At 36.4% G+C, this 21,626-nt stretch overlaps 1 protein-coding gene across 4 annotated transcripts in view; it reads right to left on the bottom strand.

Moving 5' to 3' along the window:
* SLC38A6 (solute carrier family 38 member 6) overlaps positions 1-21,626 on the bottom strand; it is a 103,320-nt gene that overhangs the window by 19,791 nt on the left and 61,903 nt on the right. The window contains exons 11-16 of one of the 4 annotated variants that reach the window (XM_072629393.1): positions 19,625-19,704; positions 19,151-19,251; positions 14,646-14,770; positions 12,732-12,876; positions 12,534-12,628; positions 6,593-8,140 (exon numbers count right to left, since the gene is read on the bottom strand). In XM_072629393.1, the coding sequence (XP_072485494.1) occupies positions 8,042-8,140; positions 12,534-12,628; positions 12,732-12,876; positions 14,646-14,770; positions 19,151-19,251; positions 19,625-19,704 (645 nt within the window). In that variant the 3' untranslated portion in view covers positions 6,593-8,041. Of the gene's footprint in view, positions 1-6,592; positions 8,141-12,533; positions 12,629-12,731; positions 12,877-14,645; positions 14,771-19,150; positions 19,252-19,624; positions 19,705-21,626 lie in introns of those variants that run through there. The other 3 variants (XM_072629394.1, XM_072629395.1, XR_011971755.1) reach the window with 3 other exon arrangements.

Raw genomic sequence — 21,626 nt, 5'->3', positions numbered from 1 at the left:
AACTGAAAAAGTGGTGCCCCAGAAATGACTTGTCAGGCCAATGTGCTGCGGGCAACATTTCATCATACAGGAGGAGAGTTAAAAGTGGTGCTGTGCTGTGAGTGGCCTATAGTAGGAAGATACCAGCAAACAAGGCTACTTGACTGAAAAATGTCATTGGAAACCAAGGTAAGTCAGGATGGTTTTCTCCACTACATATGCCACCACACCACCCCCAGTGAGAGGAGCACAGGGAAGTGGGATAGATCCAAACTGGTTTTGTCTAATGGAAGAAGTAAAAATTCAAGATATACGGGTACTTTTGTTCTAGATGGGAAACGAACAAGCTACACTGGTCTGGATTAAGCAAACCAACAAACATTCATTAAGTGCTCTCTATTTGCAGAGCACTAGGCAACATGCTGAGGGATGCAGAATATTTAAAAGAGATACTCCCTGCCCTCATTGAGTTCAATCTATTAGGGGAACAACACATTAGCAGAGATAACTATAATGCAATATAATACAAGATAAGCGTTAAAGAATTAGAAAGTAAAGTGCTATGTGAGGTCTGCCAGAGTGAAATAGAAGTAGGAGGGGTGCGAGGGTGTGAGTGTGTGTATGTGTGTGTGTGCAGGGTAAGGATAAGAAAGACTCCTAGGAGGTGGTGGAATTTAATTGTGATTTAAAGGATGAAAAGAAGGAGGAAAGGAGGGCTAAGATGGAATGTGGAGAGTGTTGAAAATGTTTAGGTAAAATATAAACTCAGCTTAGCCACAGTTTGTATGATCATTATTCAGTTTTCAATTTGTTGAGCAATGGAGTACTTGCACACACAAATTGGTATGTGTCATTTAATTCTCTGTTTTTTAAAACATATGCAAGGTAGAAAGGGTTGTTTTGAGGATCAAATGAGATATTTGTAAAGAACTTAGCGCAGTACCTGGTACACACTAGAATCTTAACAAATGCTTGTTCCCTTTCTCTAGGAGGAGTGGATGGGAAAAAGAAAGTTGGGTTTTCACTGATTTAAAAAAAAAAAAGTTTAATTTAAAAAAATTACCAGAGAAGCTAAAGCAACATATCAAAATATTATGCTGCATGGTAAGGTTGAATTTATATCAATAATGCAGAGTTTGCTCAATATTAGAAAAACTATAACAATAAAAGACCATATTAATAAGAAAAATACAAAAAATCTTATGATCATATCAACAGAGGCAGAGACAGCTTTTGACAATACCTATTTCTAGTAAAAAAAATTCAAAAGCACAGGAAAAATGGATCTTTCCTTTAATTTATATTGATTTTTATATTGATTCATGATCAAGTATATATCCAATAGTATTTATCTAAGATCAAGAACCAACATTTTATGTGGATAAACTAGAGGTCTTTCCAATAATATCAGGGGTAAATCAAGGATGCCCATTATCTTCACTACTATTTTAATATAGTGCTAGGAATGATAGCTATAATAATAAAATGACAAAAGTAAATTTGAGGGAATAAACATGGAAAAAGAAAAAATAAAACTATCACTTTTCGTACTTGATATTATGGCTTACTTAAAGAACCCTAGACAGCAAACTAAAATTATTTTAAACAACTAATAACTTTTGCAAAGTATCAGGACTCAAATCACTAGCATTTCTGTAAATTAATAATAAGATCTAGCAAGAAGAATAGAAAGAGAAATTCCATTAAAAAACACAATTACATGATGTATTTGGGAATAAATCTACCAAAACACAAAACAGAACTATATAAATACAATTACAAAACACCTAAAAAAACAACCCAGAAATACAGACCTAAATAAGTGGAGAAATATTAATTGTTCACTGCTTGGTCATGCCAGTGTAAAATGACCACACTACCTAAATTAGCTTATTTATGCAATGCCATAGCAGTCAAACTATCACAGGATTACTTAAAAGAGGTAGGAAGAAATATAACAAAACTCATTTGGAAGAACAAAAAGTCAAGAATTTCAGTCTCAAGAGAAATAATGAAAAAAATGAGAAGTGGCATATATATACCAGACACCAAACTCCACTACATAGTTGTAATAATTAAAATTATTTAGTGCTGGCTAAAAATAGAAAAACCAATCAGTGGAACAATTAGTGGCACAATATACAGAGTCTAATCAGCATAGTGGCATATTGTTTAATAAACCCAAAGTCCTCAGGTACTAGGAAAAGGACCAGTTTTTGACTTAACCTGCTGGGAAAACTGGAAAGCAATGACAGAAATTAGGTATAGACTTGCACTTCACCCAATATACCAACATTACTTTCAAATGAATACATGAAGAATGACATGTCACAAACTAAGTAGTGGAATAAGACATGGAAAACCTTTGGCAACTGAAATCCATGATATATGAAGAACTGATTCAAATATTTAAGTATCAGAGTCATTATCCAATAGACATGTGGTCAAAGGATATGAAAAGCAATTCTAAAAGGGTTAAGTCTAAGCTACAAATGATAATATAAAGAATGTTCAAATTCTCTAGAAAAAACAAAAATTAAAGCAAACTCTTTTGATCCATGGTTAGGAGAAGCTTTCTTGGCCAAACAAGGGATGGAAATGATCACAAAAGATAAAATAAACAATTTGGATTATATAAGTTTTAATGCAATTAAATAAACTAATACAATTAACAATTGAAGAGAAATACCCAAGTGGGAAATACCTTTGTAACAAGTTTCTCTGATAAAATTCTCACATACAAGATATATGAAGAACTGATTCAGTGTTAAGATAAAGACCTCATTCCTCCAAGAAATAGTCAAAGAATATGAACAAGAAGTTTTCAAAGGAAAAAATCAAAACTATCAATAACTATATGAAAAAAAGTGTTCCGAATTACTATCTGTGTTTGTCCTTCATTTTCAAAGACCATGACATCAGAGAAATGATGACACGACTTGCATTTGACTTTGATTTGAGTGAGAGAGGGCAGCGCAAGGTCACCAACCTCACTTGCTCCTCATGAGTCATCTGGGTCCAGTGACCAGATATTCATCAGGATGACTGCAGAAGGTCCAGGATGCAATGTGAGACCTTGGCCTATTCTAGTACTCAGAGTGAGGTAATGCTCATCACTAACAAATAGAGAAAAGCAGGTCAGTCAGTAAACATTTATTAAGCGTTCACTATGTGGCAGGTACTATACTAAGCACTGGGGATACAGATATGAAAGAAAAACAGACAGTCTGTGCCTTCAAGTAGCTTGATAGAAGATGACAACACACAAAAGGCAGCTGAAAGAAGGATAATTTGGACGGAAGAGAAAGGAAAGCAGATGGGGGCATGGTGGAAATGTCAGAGAAGTCCTAAAGTAGCGCATTGAGTGAGAAATGAGATGTTCTGGACTCCTTCCTTAAAGGGAAGTTTTAGAGTTGATGGAAGTTAATCTTCCAATCAGAAGGACAGAGGAGAGACATAATGTCGAATCCTAAGGATGATAGGACCTTGCAAGATGATGAAGTTTTGCCAATAATGAGCTTTCTGGGACAAGATGGAAATCAGCAAAATCCCAAAGTAGTGCACCCAGGTGAGAAACAGGGAGACAAACTCTGAAAGGCTACTTCATAGCCACCACAATGGCAACAATAAAAAAGGAAAATGATAGGTGTAAGAAAACCTACAGGAAAGTAAGGCAGGCTAATGCGCTATTAGTAAAACTCTGCACTGGTCCAGCATTCTGCAAAGCAACTCAGAATTATACCCTAAAAATTACTAAACTGTGCATAGCCAGTAACATAACTATTAGGCTTACATGCTGAAAAGATCAAAGTTAGAGGAAAAGGCCCCATATGAACAAAAACATTTATAACAATTCTTTTTCTTGCAGCATAGAATTGGACATAAATTGGGGATTGGTTGAGCACAATCTGGTGTGTGTGTGTGTGTGTGTGTGTGTGTGTGTGTGTGTATATATGTATATATATACGTATATGTGTCTGTGTACACACACACAGACACATATGCAGAGAGTAGTTTCAGTAGAGTGCTAGGGTCAGAAGACTGATGGTAAAGTTGAGGAGTGGAAGAAGTGAAGGCTACTAACGTAGATAGCTTTTTCTGAGTTTGGCTGAGAAAGGCAGATGTATATAGCACAAGTTTGCAAGGATAGTAGTCTAGTGATGGCTCTTTTAAAAGATTGGGGAAACCAAAGCAGGAAATAGGAGAGGTTGAAGATAAGAGATAGAGAATCACTGAGAATGAAATCTGCTGGAAAAGACAGGAGAAAATGGAAACATGGGCACAAGCACTCATGTACTCTCTCCAAGGGTTGGTCTTGGAGACGTAAAGGACCGCATCATTTTCAAGAGACTTTCAGAGATTGGAGGTTGATGTCAGGTGGTTTTGAGAAAAATAAAAATAAGGTGGAAGACAAAGCACACTTGAAATGGCCTCAGTTTTTGCAGTAATGTAAGAGGCAAGGTCCTCTGATGAAAGAGGAAAGAGATGTGGAAGTCTAGGGGCAGGAAGTCTGAGGCAAAGACATATGAACTGATACAAAGGGAAGTGAGCACAATCAGGAGAACAATGTACACAGTAACAGCAATATTGTAATAACAAACAACGGTGAAAGATTAGCAACTCTGATCAACACAATTGATATGACATTTCCGAGACTCATGATGGATAACACTGTCCTCCATATGGAGAACTGGACTGGGTGAAGGTTGGAGGATATTTTTTCTTCTTAATTTTCCTTGCTTTCCCCCCCTGCAGCATGACTAATCTGGAAATGTTTTGCATGTCTTTATATGTGCAGTGGTTGCTGTATTTCTTGCCTTCTCAATGGGAAGGGGAAGAAGCAGAAGGAAGAGAATTTGGAACTAAAAATAATATTTTTTTAAAGTTTGAAATAGCTTGGTTGAGGGGAGGAATAAATGGATTGCCTTGTTGTTTTAAGTCCAGTTGAAGTTAGATAACTGGTTTTATGGTGCACCTAGTTAACAGCTGTGACACCTCCCAGCTCCATTCAGCAGCATGTAAAAATGGGGGTGGCAGATAATAGGAATAACCCAGGACTGAGATATCACAGATGATGAATGGTGAGAAGACAAGGTGGGGAGGGGAAAGAATTTGTGAGTGAAGGGCAGGGTAAAGTTGAATTGGTTGAGAATGGAAAAGGAAAAAGTCAGAGTAGGAATAACGTGGGGTAGGTTAGGGGTAAATGAAGATGAATAATGGGTTTGGGAGTGATGAGATATAAGGAGAGATGGAATGACAGGTTAAGGACAGAAAGAGGAATAGCAGTTTTTGATTAAGGAAACCTAACATTGGTTGGTAATTGTGAGATGCAGGGTGTGACTGTTCCTAGGTATGCAGCAGATGGAGGGAGAGGTCATATGAGGAATTGGGAAGTTAGGGAGCTTGAAGGAGCATTGGTATAAATGTTGAAATTCTCAAAAACTCTTGGTTTCTTCCTTATGTATAAAATTTTCCTTCAATTCTTTCATTATGTTTTCTAACCTCTCTAGGGGTACTTGTTCATTCTATTTTCTTTTATGGCTTTCTACATACAGTTATGGCAGAATTACTCTCCTCTTCTGGAATTTTATCCCAGGATTACTTTAACCCATGATATTTCTACATTGAAAAATTCTTCTTAGCTTGTTCATTTCCTCAGTCTCTACTATTAGCTTCTTTGGGGGCTCCCTTACCTCTTCGTTGTTTTTAGAAGCGAAAAATTGGGTGTATTGGCAGTCTTTCATTCAGTCATCTTGTTGTAGTGGTAAAGAAATGGGGTACAGAGCAAAGTCAGAGAGGCGATGCAACACCATGTGATCAAGGTCACAGAGGTGAAGAGAGCAGTTACCTTTGGTAAAAGGACCACATACTTCATCCTGAGACTACAGTGAAGACAGAAAGAGGTTTTAAGATGCAGAGGGTTTAAAGAACTAAAGATGAATGATTTTGATATGATTGCCTGGGTATTGCTTTTGTTTTCTGTTGTCTCCCAGAAATTTGCAAGTTTCTTTATTTCTACTGGTTCTGTATCCACCTTCCTGTTTGTGATTGCCATGCTTATCACTCATTGTCATACACTTTTGGGTCCAGATAAACAGTACCATAACAGAGCATTATTTCAGTGCTTGAGGTCCTGCTGTGTTTTGGGATCTGTGACATCTTACAATAAGATATCAACAATGTGATGAAGATAATACCAATATAGCTGCTGAAGGTGTTGAGTGTGCTGTTTATGGTAGTTCCTCACCATACCCGTTAAAGTTTTTCATCAATCCAACATTGTTGATGTAGAAGCAAAGGCTGCGGTGCAGTGAAAAGAATCCCACCATAAGGGACAATTAATCTTTTAACACCTTAAGCTGTTTCATCAATTATTTTAGCTACATCAATCAAAGGTTGGATCAGACAATCTCTAAAAGTATCTTCTGGTTCTAAAACTTTGATTCTAAAGTTCTTTCCAGTGCTAGGATCACATGACTTATGATTTCCAACCATTCTTTCACCAAAGTCATAATGAAACAGCTTTTCTCTTAGATATGCTAAAAACTCATGTCTCCTAAATAATGACTACTCAATGCAAGTTATTAAAAATGAGAATCAGTAAAGGAAAAAATAGGAAAACAAACAAGTTTAATGTGGGTGGATCTCATTTGGGCACATATTTTCAACTTAAAATAGAAGGGGAATGAATAACTATGGGAATGTTGAAACAAGTTCTTTGTTGCTAATGATGCATTCACTTCTCTTGGCTAACTGATGAGTTTGGGGAGCAATTTTATCAGCTGTCACAACAGACCTAAGTCTGGATTTATAGAAGGCATAAACACATAACGGCTTTAATGGGATTTTTGAATTGAACAGCAGCACATAATTAGGTCCAAACAGATTAAAGTTCCCCACTGTGCTTTAGGAATATAACTAGAAAGTTTTATTTTCTCTAATAGGGGTGTAAACACACAATGGCTTATGGAATCAGAACATAAATATCCTGAAAGTCAGTTCAAACTAAATTGAGGTTTTAGAAAACAAGTATTTGTAATGGAAATACTGACTAGTCTCAATGAGTATTACTGTAGTACAATATAATAAAAAATAATGCTAGTTATTTTACATGATTCAAATCCAACAGGCCTCACAGTCTATTAAATAAGACAAATATTGTTAGCTTGTATACTAACATTGGTTCTACCCTCTTATAAGAATACTGTGTCTAGTACTGTGCTAAGCACTATGAAAGACACAAGAAATAGCAGACAGAGTTCTTGAATTAAAGTATATTGCAATCTCATTGGATTGTGAGCAAGCAGCATGGTAAAATATAAAAAGGGCACTAGATCTGTAGTCAGAAAATCTGGGTTCAAATTGTGTCAAGTTTTGTAATTTACCAGCTGTCTGATCTTTGGCAAATCATTTTATCCTACAGAACCTCAGTTTCCACATTTGTAAAGTGCAGTCCCTACTTCACAGGGATGTTGTGAGGATCAAATGATATAATGGATGTAAAGTAGTCTGTAAACTTTAAAACAGCATAAACTCTGCTGTTGTTCTTTTACTAGACTTTTGCTAAGATTGAAGGTATGCTTTCTTTTCTCATAAGGTGATTGACTGTTTCTGGGCCATCCCTATTAAATAACTTCAAAAGTAGTGAATTCAGGAGTAAGAAAGTTCATTTGTACAAAGAACATGTTCTTCTAACACTGGATGAAAAATTGAAATTAGTTTTGCAATAACTGGGGCAGCTAGGTGGTACAGTGGATAGAGCACCAGGCCTAGAGTTAGGAAGACCTGAGTTCAAATCTGGCCTCAGGCACATGCTACCTGTGTGATCCTGGGCAAGTCACTTAAGCTATATTTGCCTCAGTTCCTGATTTGTAAAATGGGGACACACTGGAAAAGGACACGGCAAATTACTCCAGTATTTCTGCCAAGAAAAGCTGAACATGACTGAATGACTGAATAACGATAACAGTTGCAATGTCTTCTATATATAGTCCATAATCAACAGAGCTCTATGACAATACATGTCTTGCTGGAAACCCTCTTATAAACTGCTTTGTAGGAGTTAAGGATAATGATTCTTTTCTTCATTAATCCATTCGAAAATGATTAGTGAAAAACTCAAACTCCCAACAAGAATTCCAAAGAGAAACAATATAGAAGCCTGTAGAAACAAGGAAAACAAAAAGAAACAATTAGGCTACCTTGTTTAAGGAAAGTTCTGTTTCTGCAACGGGTATTAAATATATGATTTGTGAAAAAAAAAAATTCAAACCTTTCTTCACTCAGATTTCAAGGGGCACCTCAGTTGCATTTTAAGAACATTTTAAAATAAAATATTTCCTCTTTTTTGACTGATAAGCTACAGGTTTCACTTCTATGATGGTTTCTTCCACTAGTTAGGCATATTGAAGACTGAAGGAAGGGTCATGGTATTAGACAACATCTTTGTGAAATTCTGAAGCTATCCATTTCAAGATACCTCCAACAAAGCACTTTGACCCTAAAGTCTGACCTCGGAGCTCATCAATGCCAAAATACGTTTTTACTTCTGCTTGTTTTTTTCACGGATAGTTTAAATTATATAGACAAAGAACTTTACTCCGATTTAGATGCATATCAAATCTGGACATTCCTCCTACTTCTTCACCCTGGACCAAGTAAAAAACCCCTCCAAACCAGTTATACTTTTCAACAAAAGCATCCTCCTCCGTGCAACACTATTTCTGGTGTAACAGTTGCCTGAATTTATAGCAGAGTAGTACTCTATTCTATTCCTATACCATGATTTATTTAACCATTCTCCAACTGACAGGCATCTACTTTGTTTCCAATTCTTGGCTATCATAAAAAGTGCTGTTATGAATATTTTGGAATATGAGCATTTTTTCTTATCAGTGTGTCCTTGGGGTTGTAAGCCCAGTAACAGTCAAACAGGATAGACATTTTAGTCACTTTATTTACAATAATTCCAAACTGTTTTACAAAGTGGTTGTACCACTTCAAAGCTTTGCCAACAATGTATTAGTCTGCCCACCTTCCCACCACCCCTCTGACACTACTGTCATTTTTGCCAATTTGCAAGGTATGAGGTGAAACTTTGGAGTTGTTTTGATTTATATTTCTCTTATTATTAGTGATTGGGAACATTTTTTCATGTATTTGTGAACACTGCAGTTTTTTTGAGAACTATTTGTTCTTATCCTTTGACAACTTATCACTGGGGAATGACTGCTAGTCTTGTCTATATTTACTAATTGTTTACATATCTTGGATACTAAACTCTTATCAGAGAAAAGTGATACAAAGATTTTTTTCCCCATTCAAACATTTCCTTCTCCTAGATGCATTAATGTCTGTACAGCAGCTTTTCACTTTCAAGTAATGTTTTATCTTTTGTAATTACTTTTAACTCTTGTTTGGTTAAGAATATATCTATTATCCAGAGCTATGAGATGTATGTGATCTGTTTCTCTTTTAATTGTATGATCTTTTATGTTAAGGTTATATATCCATTTAGAAGTGCATTATGGTGTGTGGTGTAAGGTAATAGTCTAAGCCTAATTGCCTGCCAGACTACTTTCCAGTTTTCCCAGAAGTTTTTATGGAATAGGGAGTTTTCTCCTAGGTAACTTATGTTTTCAGGCAACTAGGTAGCACAGTGGATAGAGTGCCAAGCCTGAAGCCAGAAAGACTCATTTTCCTGAGTTCAAATCTGGTCTTAGACACTTACTATCTGTGCAACTTTGGGCAAGTCACTTAATGTTATTTGCTTCAGGTTCCTCATCTGTAAAATGAGCTGGGGAAGAAAATGGTAAACCACTCAAGTACCTTGCCAAGAAAACCCCAAATGAGGCCATTAAGAGTTGGACAAGACTGAAACAACAGATTAAGAATTACCTTATGTTTTCTACTTTATCAAACATGGGGTTATTCAGTTCTATGTTATTTCTGAATCTCCCTTATCTAGGCTATTCCACCGATCTATCTGTCTCTCCTTTAATTAATACCAGATAGTTTTAATGACTACTGTTTTATAATATAGTTAGATATCTAGAAGTGCTTCATCTTTACTTCTTTTACTAATTTCCCTTAATATTCTAAATGGTTTGTTTTTCCAAATGAATTTTGTTATTATTTTATTGTGCCTTGGTTGACTGGTGTAGCACAGACCTGCATAAAACTTCTTCCAGGACAAGTAGACTTTAAAGACACCAAATACCCTAGACATCATCCAGTGTAAGATCTTCATCTCTCTTCACTCATAAGAGCATTCATCAATGGAACCCCCATTCAGATAGTATCTTCAATTCCAATTTCTGTTCCAACAATGTTTCAAACTCTTCTTTTTTTATTGAGGGTTCATCTTTTGTCCTATATGGTTAAGGTTAGATTTACAGGATAGGTTACTATGCACGGCATCCTGAGTGTCAGTGCTCTCTGGAATACAATATACCATTCCCTCCTTTTACTAGTGGGTGCAGAATAGTCTTGTGTTATTCACATTCTTCTGTATTTGAAGGTTTTTCTTCTGATAGCTTGTTGAACTTGTTTCTGAGTTGAATTATTAAGTTTAACCACTATGCGTCTTAGAGCTCGCAGCCTTGGTTTTTTCCTAGAGGCGATCTGTGAACTCTTTCAAATGGGATTTCATTTTCTACTTTTAGAAGTTCTAGGCTATAGTTCTCTCCTATTATTTATTTCATTATGGTGTTAAGGTTTTTTGCCCTATAAAGTTCTTCTGGGAGACTTATGATCCTTAGGTTGTCTCTGCCCATTTTAACTTCAAAATCAGAATGTTTTGCTTGCATAGTGAGCATATTTTAATGTTTTTGGTTTTTGCTTCTCTTCTTCTAGGGTATCTTTCACTTCTATGTATTTGGATTCCTAATCTGTTGTTCTTTTATTTCTTTGGTGAGGCTTGCCATTCCAGATTCAAGTTTTTCTATTCTGCTGATTATTTCTTCTGTGTAGGACATAAATTCTGCTTTCATAATTCTTATTTGTTTTTAAACCACCCACTAATAGCTTGTTATGATTACCATGTTCTCCTCAAATTCCAAAGGGCCCTCTGTTTCATCAAGTGTTGATCATTTTCCTTTATTTTTCAGTATGCATTCATAGATGCCTGAGCTCATTTACTAGAAGTGGAAGCCATATTTCCTTCTTTTGCTGTTTTTCCTACTGATTTATTTGCTCATGTTCAAGGTCTTTGATATTTCTTCTTCCTGAAATCTTTGGTACTTTCAGTTTCCTCTTTGCACCACCCTTCCCCCCATGTTATTTCCCTTATTACTCTCTTCCTGACTCTGTCCCCTCTGATTATAGCTTCTGTGAGGGCTGGATCTTAAATAGTCTCAGCATCCTCCCACAATGGGCAATTCACGGTTCACCAATGTAGATCTCTGCCCCAATTTACTTTAGAGTGGTCAGAACTGCTCCAGCTGAATGCTGTGCTCTTTTCCTCAGGCTTGAGCTGTATAGAGCGTCCTGCCTGGGTGACGTGTCTTCTTCCGTCTGTTCCTTACTTTTCTAGTATGGCCCTGTCAGTTTAGAACCTGCTTTCCTTGGCACTGGCAATTCAAAGCTTCGAAGTGTTGGTGCTTCTGGGTTGCAGCTCCTGGCAGGCAATTGTTCCTGAAGGACTGTGACCAAGGTGGCTGCTGAGGAAAGAGCAAACTTTTGTAGCCTGGATCTCTACAATATGGAAAAAGGAAGGGGGGGAAGCAAGGAATAGCAGTGGATTTTGATGTAAGCCTTTGTTGTCTTTGGGTCTGCCAGTGTGGCCTCAATGCCAGTAGTGTGGAAGGAGGGGGCAGGGTTCTGAGTGAGCTTAGGATCAGTGTCAGTTCCAGGGTGTGGGTTTTTTTAAAGCTTCTTTTGTATTCTGGGTGTTTCAGATTACAGAAATAGCTGAAGTTGCTTTATCTTCATCACAGAATTTCTTGTTTTAAAAAGGTTTGAGAATTTATAGAGACTGGAGAAAATGTCTAGTCTGCCATCTTGTTGCTCATGTGACCCAGAAGTCCTCTATCACTTCTAGAATCAGATTCCAACTTCTCTGGCATTCAAAACTCTTTACAATTTGGCCCTACTCTACCTTTCCTGTTTTCCATTTTTGCCATTATTCATATACTCTTTCACATCTCTGAGTCCTTCTGTAAGCTATCACCATGCCTTAAGTGAAGTCTTTCCTCTCCTGGGAATTCTCAGCTTCCCTCAAAGTCAGCTCTAGTACTATCTTCTATATGAACTCTTATTTGATTCTCCCATCAGGTAATGCCTCCCCTCCACTCCAATTATTTTGGATTTATTTATCAGCTACATAATATGTCCATGTTGATTCCCTCAAATAGAATGTAACTTCCTGGATGGCAGGTAATGTTTCATTTTTAAATTCACAACCCTTGTACAATAGCATAGTGCCTGACATATATTAGGTACTTAATAAATGCTTGTTTCATTGATAGCCTCTTTTGAAAATGCATAATATAAAATGACAAAATATTTCTTAAAATGGTGTACATGAAAGAAATATACACTTAAAAAAAACATACCCCAAGTTTCTTCTGTGATATAAAATCTTCTCTGCTGAGTTTAAGATAAAATAATCCTGGGAACACAAAAATCAAACATGTTGATGTACTGGCACCTTTAAGGGTGAAAACAAACAAACAAAATGATGCCATTAGGATCAGAACCTGAAACTAAGAGAGCCAATTTATTATGTGGAACTTTGGGAACAGATAACTTACCAACTATACCGAATATATTTCTAATGTCAGGAACATATAGTGCAAGTAAAACAATGATAACATTGAGTGCTAAAGTGACCAAAAAATGATGAATCCATGAGAATGGACGATTAGGGAAAAATGCCATTATTACTGCTTTCCTTGCCTGTGTAAAGGAAAAAGAAACTAGTTTAAGAAGAGACGGTATCATTAGGGAAATACTTCTTTAGACATAAATCTGTCCTTACAGTCTTCTCACAAAATGTCTATTTTTCTAAAAGTTCTGTCTACACTGCTTTCATCATGAAGCTTTTAAAAAATTCTTAAGATTTAAGTTTTATTCTCAAATATTACCTTCCCTTTTCAGGAAGATAAGTCTTGTGCACTTACCATGTTTAGTGCACTTTGTCTAGTGTACTTACCACGCTCTATTATACATAATATTATTTATGTACTTATCATCTCTCCTACTAGTTGGTAAGCTCTTTGTGAGCAGAAACTGCCTCTTATTCATCTAAGTCTCTGCCCTGGACTTAGCACACAATGTACTATATATGATAAATGCTTAATAAATATTTGTTGTACTGAATTTACCTTGCACCTTACTGGGTAAAAAATTATGAAAAATGTGAAAACTTTCACACACATATTTTCTTCAACTTATCTGATTTCCATCACTAATCTGCCTGACATGGAGGTCCTGCTATGATATTTCATTCTGGCAGACATGCTTTATATTTCTGAGAGCTATGCAAAGCACAGCCATTAGAGGTTCTAGGCTAGAAAAGCTCCAAGTTTGAGCCCAGAGATTGAGGGCATGCCTATTATCTGAGGACCAGTCTAGCTGAGATAAGAGATTACTAACTACTAGGTAATAGTAGGGGCAGCTAGGTGGTATAGTGCATAAAGTAGTAGGCCTGGAGTCAGGAAAACTTATCTTCCTGAATTCAAAACTGGCCTTACACACCTAAGCAAGTCATTTAATCCTGTTTGCCTCACTTTCCTCATCTGGAAAATGAGCTGGAGAAGGAAATGGCAAACCACTCTGGTATCTTTGTCAAGAAAACCCCAAAAAGGGTCACGAAGAGTCAGATACAACTGAAAAATGACTGAACAAAACATAATAATGGTTATCAATTAGTCCTTTACAGTCTATAGGCAAAAGAATAAAGGTTCTAAAACATGAAAGAATTTCGATGAAGGACATATTTTATATTACTTTACAACAATTCTCGTTACTCTAGCTGTGGCAGTCTTTGTTCTTTCAAATAGACTTCCTAATTATACCAAACATGTGAGAAACAAATCAATAAGAAGAAAAAAGCCCTTGAGGAATTTACAATCCAAATGAATAGATAAGACACATATAACAACATTTGAATACCTTTTTTCATTATCAGAATTCTCGTGTACAATAATACTTTATTTTTTTATTCATTCATTTTACCCATTGATTCATTCTGCCCTCAAATCTTAACAACTGCAAAGTCAAGGCTTTATTTTGGCTAAGATCAAACTAAACTTCCTCTGTGAAAACACAGTTACAATACATCAGTAAGCACTTACTTTTGCTGACTTGAATTTTCATCTTTTTGTATATATTCTTTTGAAAACACAATACAGAATTGGAGGAAAAAAATTTCAACCCTTCCCCCAAAACTTTAGAAGTACTACATTCTCCAAATTGGAAACAATGCTGTGGGATAGCTTAAATCTAAACTTAATCTAAAAAAGCACAAATTAGCTTGGTGGTTCACTGTTATTTTTGTCCTTTCATGAAGCCATATGCAGTATGAGGTCTTTGATCAATCACTTGACAAATGAATAAGATACACAAGACTAGATTTGATTCAAATGTTCTAGTCTGCAAAGAATTAGTGTTGCCATATTAGGGAAACGACTACAACAAGCAACAAGACCTTCAAGAGTACTTACAGGGAAATGGATTAGAGGGACTGTCAAGAGCACAGAAAACAGTATGCATAACTTCACAGTCATGACAACAACATCATGTGGCAAGTATTTGCTATAATCCTGTAGTATTTCGGACTCCACTTTATCTGCAAATAACAAATAAGGTCCCATTATAAATTGCTAAGATGTCAAGAATGGCATAATATTTTCTTTTCCACGAACTGGTATTTGCAAGACTTTCTAAAACAACTTAAAATATGGGCTTATCTTTACCTTGGAGAACAGGTAAATACCTTTTCTCCCCATTACATGTTGGCCACCCAAACAAACAAGCACATACACAACCTCTAAAGTTAAAAGAAATAAGAATGTGGAATTTTTCTTTCCAGGATCTTATAAAGCACTTCAAATGCTGCTTTGCTTATTTTTACTTCACCTGTTATCTCAAATGGCACCAAGTGGAGTAATTATTGTTATTCAAAGCAGAAAATGTGGCAAGTGGGAAATTAATTACCTAGTGAGTAAGGGAGCAGCTAAGGAGGGGAAGACAAATTCTATATGGTACATGTGGCCATTTTCCAATGATGAAATCTAAAAAGTGATGGTGTTTAAGAAAGTAGTACACATAGAACTGTAGGGAAAGATCTATTTTGACTCAAGTTGGAACTCTACTCTTGTTTGAAAAAACTAGTAAGGGTAAAAAGATATATTCAACAAACATTTACTGAGTGCCCTCTATCTGTCTGGCCCTGTGGGGATACATGGTTGAATAATATACATCTCCTATTCTTAAGGAGCTTACAATCCAGCAGAAGAGATAACATTTGCACAAATAATGATAATAAAAGGAGAAAGCTATATGTGAAATAAGGAAAAAAGTAAAGTGCAATTAGAATTTTTAGAAAGATTATTTTTAATAGGGATGAGGTGGGGGGGGCGGGGCAGAAAGATCATGGAAAATATCTGGGAAGTGGCATTTAAGTTGGACTGTGAAGGAATTTTTAACAGATGAATAGTGGGGAGAAGGGGAGAGTAATTCCAAAGGGAAGGGGAAAATATAAACAAAGACTCAAAGGCTGGAAAGGAGTAAGGGGAGACAATTCACATTTATACAGCATCACTATACATCAGGCACTGTGCTAAGCACTTTACAAATATTATCTCACTATCAAGCAGGAAAGTGAATGGTTATGTAGAGAGAACTAAGGAGTCCAGTATGGCTGGAATTCTGAGTACATAAAAGGAAGCAAATGGAAATAAGGCTTAAAAAAGTAGAGTGGTGCTTGTTTATAAGTGGCAGAGACCGTCTTATATAAAGTTTGTATCTCCCTAAGAATAGACCACAGCAATCCAAAAGCACTAGGAATTTAAAAAACATTTATTAAATTCATTTCCTTTAGCAAGCACTTATAAGCTACTGAAGATTTTTGAGCATGATGAGAGCTGTCCTTTAGGAAGAACTAGATATAAGAATAGGAAGACCAGTTAGGAGGCTATTACAATTATTTAGGTGAGAATGGTCTCAATCAAAATCTTCACATTTTACATGGAAAAGGACAATAGGGACAATATAAATATTTATCAAGACCAAAATGGAAGTTTCATGACTTTGTATGCTTGCAAACTCCTTGAGGGCAGGGACTTTTATCATGGTACACATTTAATAAATGTTTATAGCATTGAATTCCATTTGGAAATTAGTTATCTAAAAACACTTTCCAGACTGTGTGAAGATAGCATTGTCCAGTAAACCAAATAAGAGAGCAAAAGATAACAAATCTAGATTCTATTCCCAAATGTGTGATTTTTGTAAATTATAGTCTCAGAGTTGGAATAGAACTTAAAGGCCATCTAGTTCAACCCATATCTGAACTCAATCTGACTTAGCACAGAACCTAATGCTTAATAAATGCTTGTTTACTTAACAACTGACTTCAACCTGACCTAACTCCAACTCATTACACCCATCTAAAACTGGAATAGGCTACTTCAGGAGGTAGTGGGTTTCCCTTACTAGAGGTCTCCAAGCAAAAATGAGAAGACACACTTGTCAGGTTTGTTGTAAAAGGGAATCTTGTTGAAGGATGAGTTAGATGAGAACACCTTTGAAGTCTCTTCAGACTGTAAGATAATGACTTCTGAGGGCAGCTCATTCCACTTTGGGATAGCTCTCTGGTTGTTAGGAAGTTTTTCCTTAAAACAAGTCTGATGTTGCTAATTCTACTGTCTGGAGCAAGTAGAGTAAGTCTAATCAAATATTTGAAGATGGATATCATGTCTTTGTAAAGCCTTTCTACTTCTGTAAATAGCCTCCATTCTTTCACCAATCTTCTAAGATCATAACATGATCTTGAGGTCTTTTACCATGCAGTTCTCCTTTGGATACTCTCCAGTTTATCAATGTTCTTTATAAAATGTAGTGACCAGAACTAAACAGATGAAGTCTGATTAAGGCAGAATACAGTGGGATTATTACTTCTTTAATAGGAAAATATGGAGGACTAACCTATTTCCATTTTATGAACTACAGTACAACTATTAACACCTATTGCTAATTAATCTCATGAGGTTTTAAAAAGATAATTATTGCGCATATTTAGGCAGCAGTTTTGTTTATCAGAGGAACATGATTTCTCCTTCTTACCAAATAATGCCAAGCATTCATTACATATTCAATGACAAAAACCAAGATTATTAACCTAGGGCTAATAGATAAAGGCTTTTCCTATAACCCAATTTGAATCAGATATGAAATCAGCTTTTGAATGGTTGGATAAAAGACACTACCTCACATATACTGAAATGAGGCCAAAAGTCTGAGGAATCAATTCTAACTTAAACTCAAATTGTTTTAAGTCTACCTTCCATTCTCTCAGAATCCAGATCTACTGTCAGGGCTAGTTGGTTAGCTCTGTGTTCTTAGTTGAGCCAGAACACATGTAACCAATATGGTAAAATAAGCTTGTATGGATCCAGACAAATCTCTACAGATATCATAAGGTGACCTCTGCAAAGCATATATGACCTTAGTTAAGACAGTGTCATAATCAGAGCAGGTGGCCAGACAGGGTAAAGAGTTTATAAAGTAGGACTCAATACTTGACTTTTGACCTCTGGAAGGCTTTAACTTGGGGCCAAAATTCTGAACAAGCTCTTAGCTTCAAGTACACTCTGTATTACATGAGATTGCCATCTGCAGTCATATTGGCAGAAAGGTGATATGAAGGTTCTTTCTTGTACTGTGATTAAATGCCAAAATAGATCTGTTCTGAGCTGCATATCACTATTTCCATCATGACTCTGCCTTTAGGGAAGGAATTAGTTTGAGTGTGCAAAACCAAAATAAAACCATGCAGCCCAAAAAACTGTTTACGAAATTTTCATTGTCTCCACCTGAGCAAATTTGAGTATTCTAAAAAACTTGCAGTTGTGGACAAGGAACAGAGGTCTAGGAAGATCCAGGAAGGAAAAGACATTTGATATGTAAATCTCTGTAGGAGAAACAATGTCACTTACGAGCATTAAAATCTTTGAGACCCCATGACTTATGATGTTAAGGAAGAAATTTTAAAAACCTACAAAGTTTAGGAAAGGCCTAAATAAGCCAGGAACAGCTAAGAATTTGCTTCAAAATGTAACCCTTGAATGGAAGGGCATTTGGACCCTGGGGCATATAGTTTTCCTCTTTAATCCTCTTCCTTCTCCCTCACACCTAATATAATTACAACGGAAAAGGCACTGTATTCAGAGTCCAGAGAATCCTGAATTCTAGGCCTGGCTTCATAACCTACCACCTCAGTGACCATGGGCAAGTCATTTAATCTCTCTCAGCTTTGTTTTCCTCATCTTTAAAATGGGAATAAGTTTACACTACTTATGTCATAAGGCTTTTATGAAGGCGAAAGGAGATAGTGCACATAATGTGTTTTATAACTATAATATGTTATATAAATGTAAACTATGATTATTATTACAATTATCACTATGATCAATCAAACAAGCAATAAACATTTTTTAAGCACCTACTATGTGCCAGGCACTGTGCTACACAGTGAGTTTACAAAAGGAGTCAAAAAAACAATCCCTGCCCTCAATGAGCAATAAGATATCCCTCTTCACTTGTTATTCCCATCTATCTGGATGGACAAGATTTTTTTTTTCTGGCAACAGATATAAAGTTAATTAATTTTTCAACTGTATTTATGCCTTTTAAAAAGTATCAGTAACCTGAAGTTCCCTATTAAACTATCTGGCAGAGAGACACTGAAATAAGTACACAGATATGCAGTTAAGTTTTTAAACAAAAATTTCCTGTGAAATGACAAATCACACTGTTTCTGATTCCTCATTTTCAAAAGACAGTAAACCAATTCTTTCACACCCTTAGGATGACTCATTTTATCCAAGTGGTTCCAACCAATAAGGGATGGACATAACCTCCAAGTATACAATAGAACTCACTAATTAATAATGAAATGAAACATAAGTTGCATTTATCTCTTACTTATGTAAAAGTAAATACTTACCATAAAAAGTGAGGTACCCAAATAATGCTGACATAAAATAAATGAGAAAACTTAAAGCAATCCCTGTGTTGGTTACATTCTGCATTCGTCTCTTAGAAGGTCTAAAAGACAAAAATAGAATCAAAATAGGACCACAAAACTGGATAAGACAAGGACCACAAGCTGCACAAAATCTGGACAAGAGGTCAAAGAGTCTGCAGATTGTAGGTCATGGTGTTTCTCATCTATACAAAGCTGAAGCCATCAGCAATTTTACACCAGGAATTGCAATGGAAAGACGTTATATAAGAATATTTTTTATCATGTGACATTCTCCATAAGGACTCCACTGAGTTTTTGTACTGTTGTCTCAGAAACTTTTCAGAATCTAACATAGGGAACCATAAGGGAAAGATGGAATTGACTGAGAAAAGCCTCAAAATGTCAAAGGCCTTTTTATTTCACTTAAGTTAATCTAAGATTTGTACATGTTACCTTTGAAGTTCACAGTATATGGGCAATACTGAAGTATGGCAGAGAAATGAAAATGCCATGGTTGGAATGGCATAAGCACTCTGAAAAATTAAAAAAAAAAAGGTGAAATAGTTAAAGTTTCCTGTTGAAAAAGCGACAGCTAAGTTTGACATTCAACTAATGTTTTCCAATGTAAGGAATCTGGTCAAACTTTGTTAAGCAGCAACATCAGTCAAGGGAAAATTATTTCATGATGTGAGGGGCAGTTATGGGTGTGTTTATATTTATTTAATAAGACTTATTGGTGCCTCCTGCTTTTACATCACAGTTATTTTGAAACTCTACCACTCTACAAACATTCTCCTCCTCTCCTCCAAGCTTCCCTCTAAATAGTCATGGTCAGTTTCAAAATCTATAGAAAATGTTTTGTTCTTTGGCTGGTTTCACCCTAATGTCATCTAGGAAACTTCTCTTGCCATGTAACCATGTAATGGTTACATGTAACCATTAGAATAATCAATCAACAAGCATTTATTAAGCATCTACTATTATGTGCCAGGTGCTGGGGATACAAAGACAAAAGTGAAAATAGTCTCTATCCTTAAGTACGTTACAGGGTAGCTAGGGAAGAGCACACTGTATAATTATAACTATAATCATAATTATAATTATGTACACAGGAAAGCCTCTATGTAGGAGGTGGCGCTTGAACTGAGACTTGAAGGGATTCTGAGAGACGCAAGTGAGACAGAAGTACATTGTTAGATCAGCACAAAGGCATAAATGTGGAAAACGAAGGGCTGTGCTGAGAGGGCAATTTGGCTGAGCTGCAGTTAGTGTGGAGGAGAATAACAGGCAATAAGGATGGAAAGGTAGTTTGGGGTCAGGGTATGAAGGACTTTAAGTAACAAACAGAAGAGTTTATGTTTGACTCTGGAGGTATAGCTAAGTTGCGATTGGCGTGAATAACAAAACCCATGAAGCATTATTCAAATTCACACTGCATTATTTCCACTGGGTTGGAACCAATGACCATATTTTATGTAATTACAACTTCAAACAGTACAAATTCAAATATATTTAACTACTTCATAGGAAGCCCTATTGGCCCTAATGTAATAGGCAGCCATTAAGGTTTACTGAGTAAGGAAGTAAGAGTAAAACCTATACTTTGGGGAAATTAGTTTGGCAGCTATGAAGGATGGACTGGAGATGGGAATAACCTGAGATGGGGAGACCAATTAGGTAGCCCTAGTTGAGAGATGTTGAGGGCCTAGCCCAAAGTGATGTTGGATGAGAGAGAGACTGTGTGGAGACAGAACAGGCAAGAATTGGCAACTGAATGGATCCATTGGGTGAGGGATAAGGAGAAATCAAGGGTGGCACTGAAGTTGTGAACCTGGATAACTTAAAAAATAGTGGTGCCATCAATGGGAATAAGGAAATTCAACACAGTGGTGGGTTTAGGGAGAAAGACAAGTTGTGTTTCGGCACCCTGAGTGTAAAATGTTTACAGGGCACTGAGTAGGAAATGTTCAAAAGGCAGTTTGTACTGCCGGACTGGAGCTCAGGAGAAAGACCAGAGCTGAAACTATATGGCAGTAAACAGTGTGGAGATATGTACTGTTAATGTATTTTTGTAAAATGGGAAGATCTTTCCCATCCATTAACAGGCCCATGTGACCTGCCTGAATCACACATAAGCCTGAGTCACATGACTGTATGGTGGGAGGAGCTTGCCAGAAAAGGTGGAGCAAAGCTGAAACGAAGTTGGTGAGAGCAGTTAGCGCTGAGGGAGAGAGAGGAAAGTAAGCAGCAAGGGGTGAGTGCTCATTTCTGGGAAGGCCCTAGCAGGGGGAAAGTTTTAGGATGGTGGTACCCCCTGCATTGTTATTGTGTATAGATTTCTTTGTTGCTATGATGGATTTGGTTTTCTGGTGTTAGGATTCAGTTTTCTGGTATCTGAATAAATGCTTTGATTCTGTCTTCCATGTGGAGAGTCTGTTATATTTTGAGATTCAGA

Source organism: Notamacropus eugenii, chromosome 1 (genome assembly GCF_028372415.1).
Source record: "Notamacropus eugenii isolate mMacEug1 chromosome 1, mMacEug1.pri_v2, whole genome shotgun sequence".
NCBI classification, from domain to species: domain Eukaryota; kingdom Metazoa; phylum Chordata; class Mammalia; order Diprotodontia; family Macropodidae; genus Notamacropus; species Notamacropus eugenii.
The sequence above is the reverse complement of the archived record's forward strand: the minus strand, read 5'-3'. Positions and strand labels throughout refer to the sequence as shown.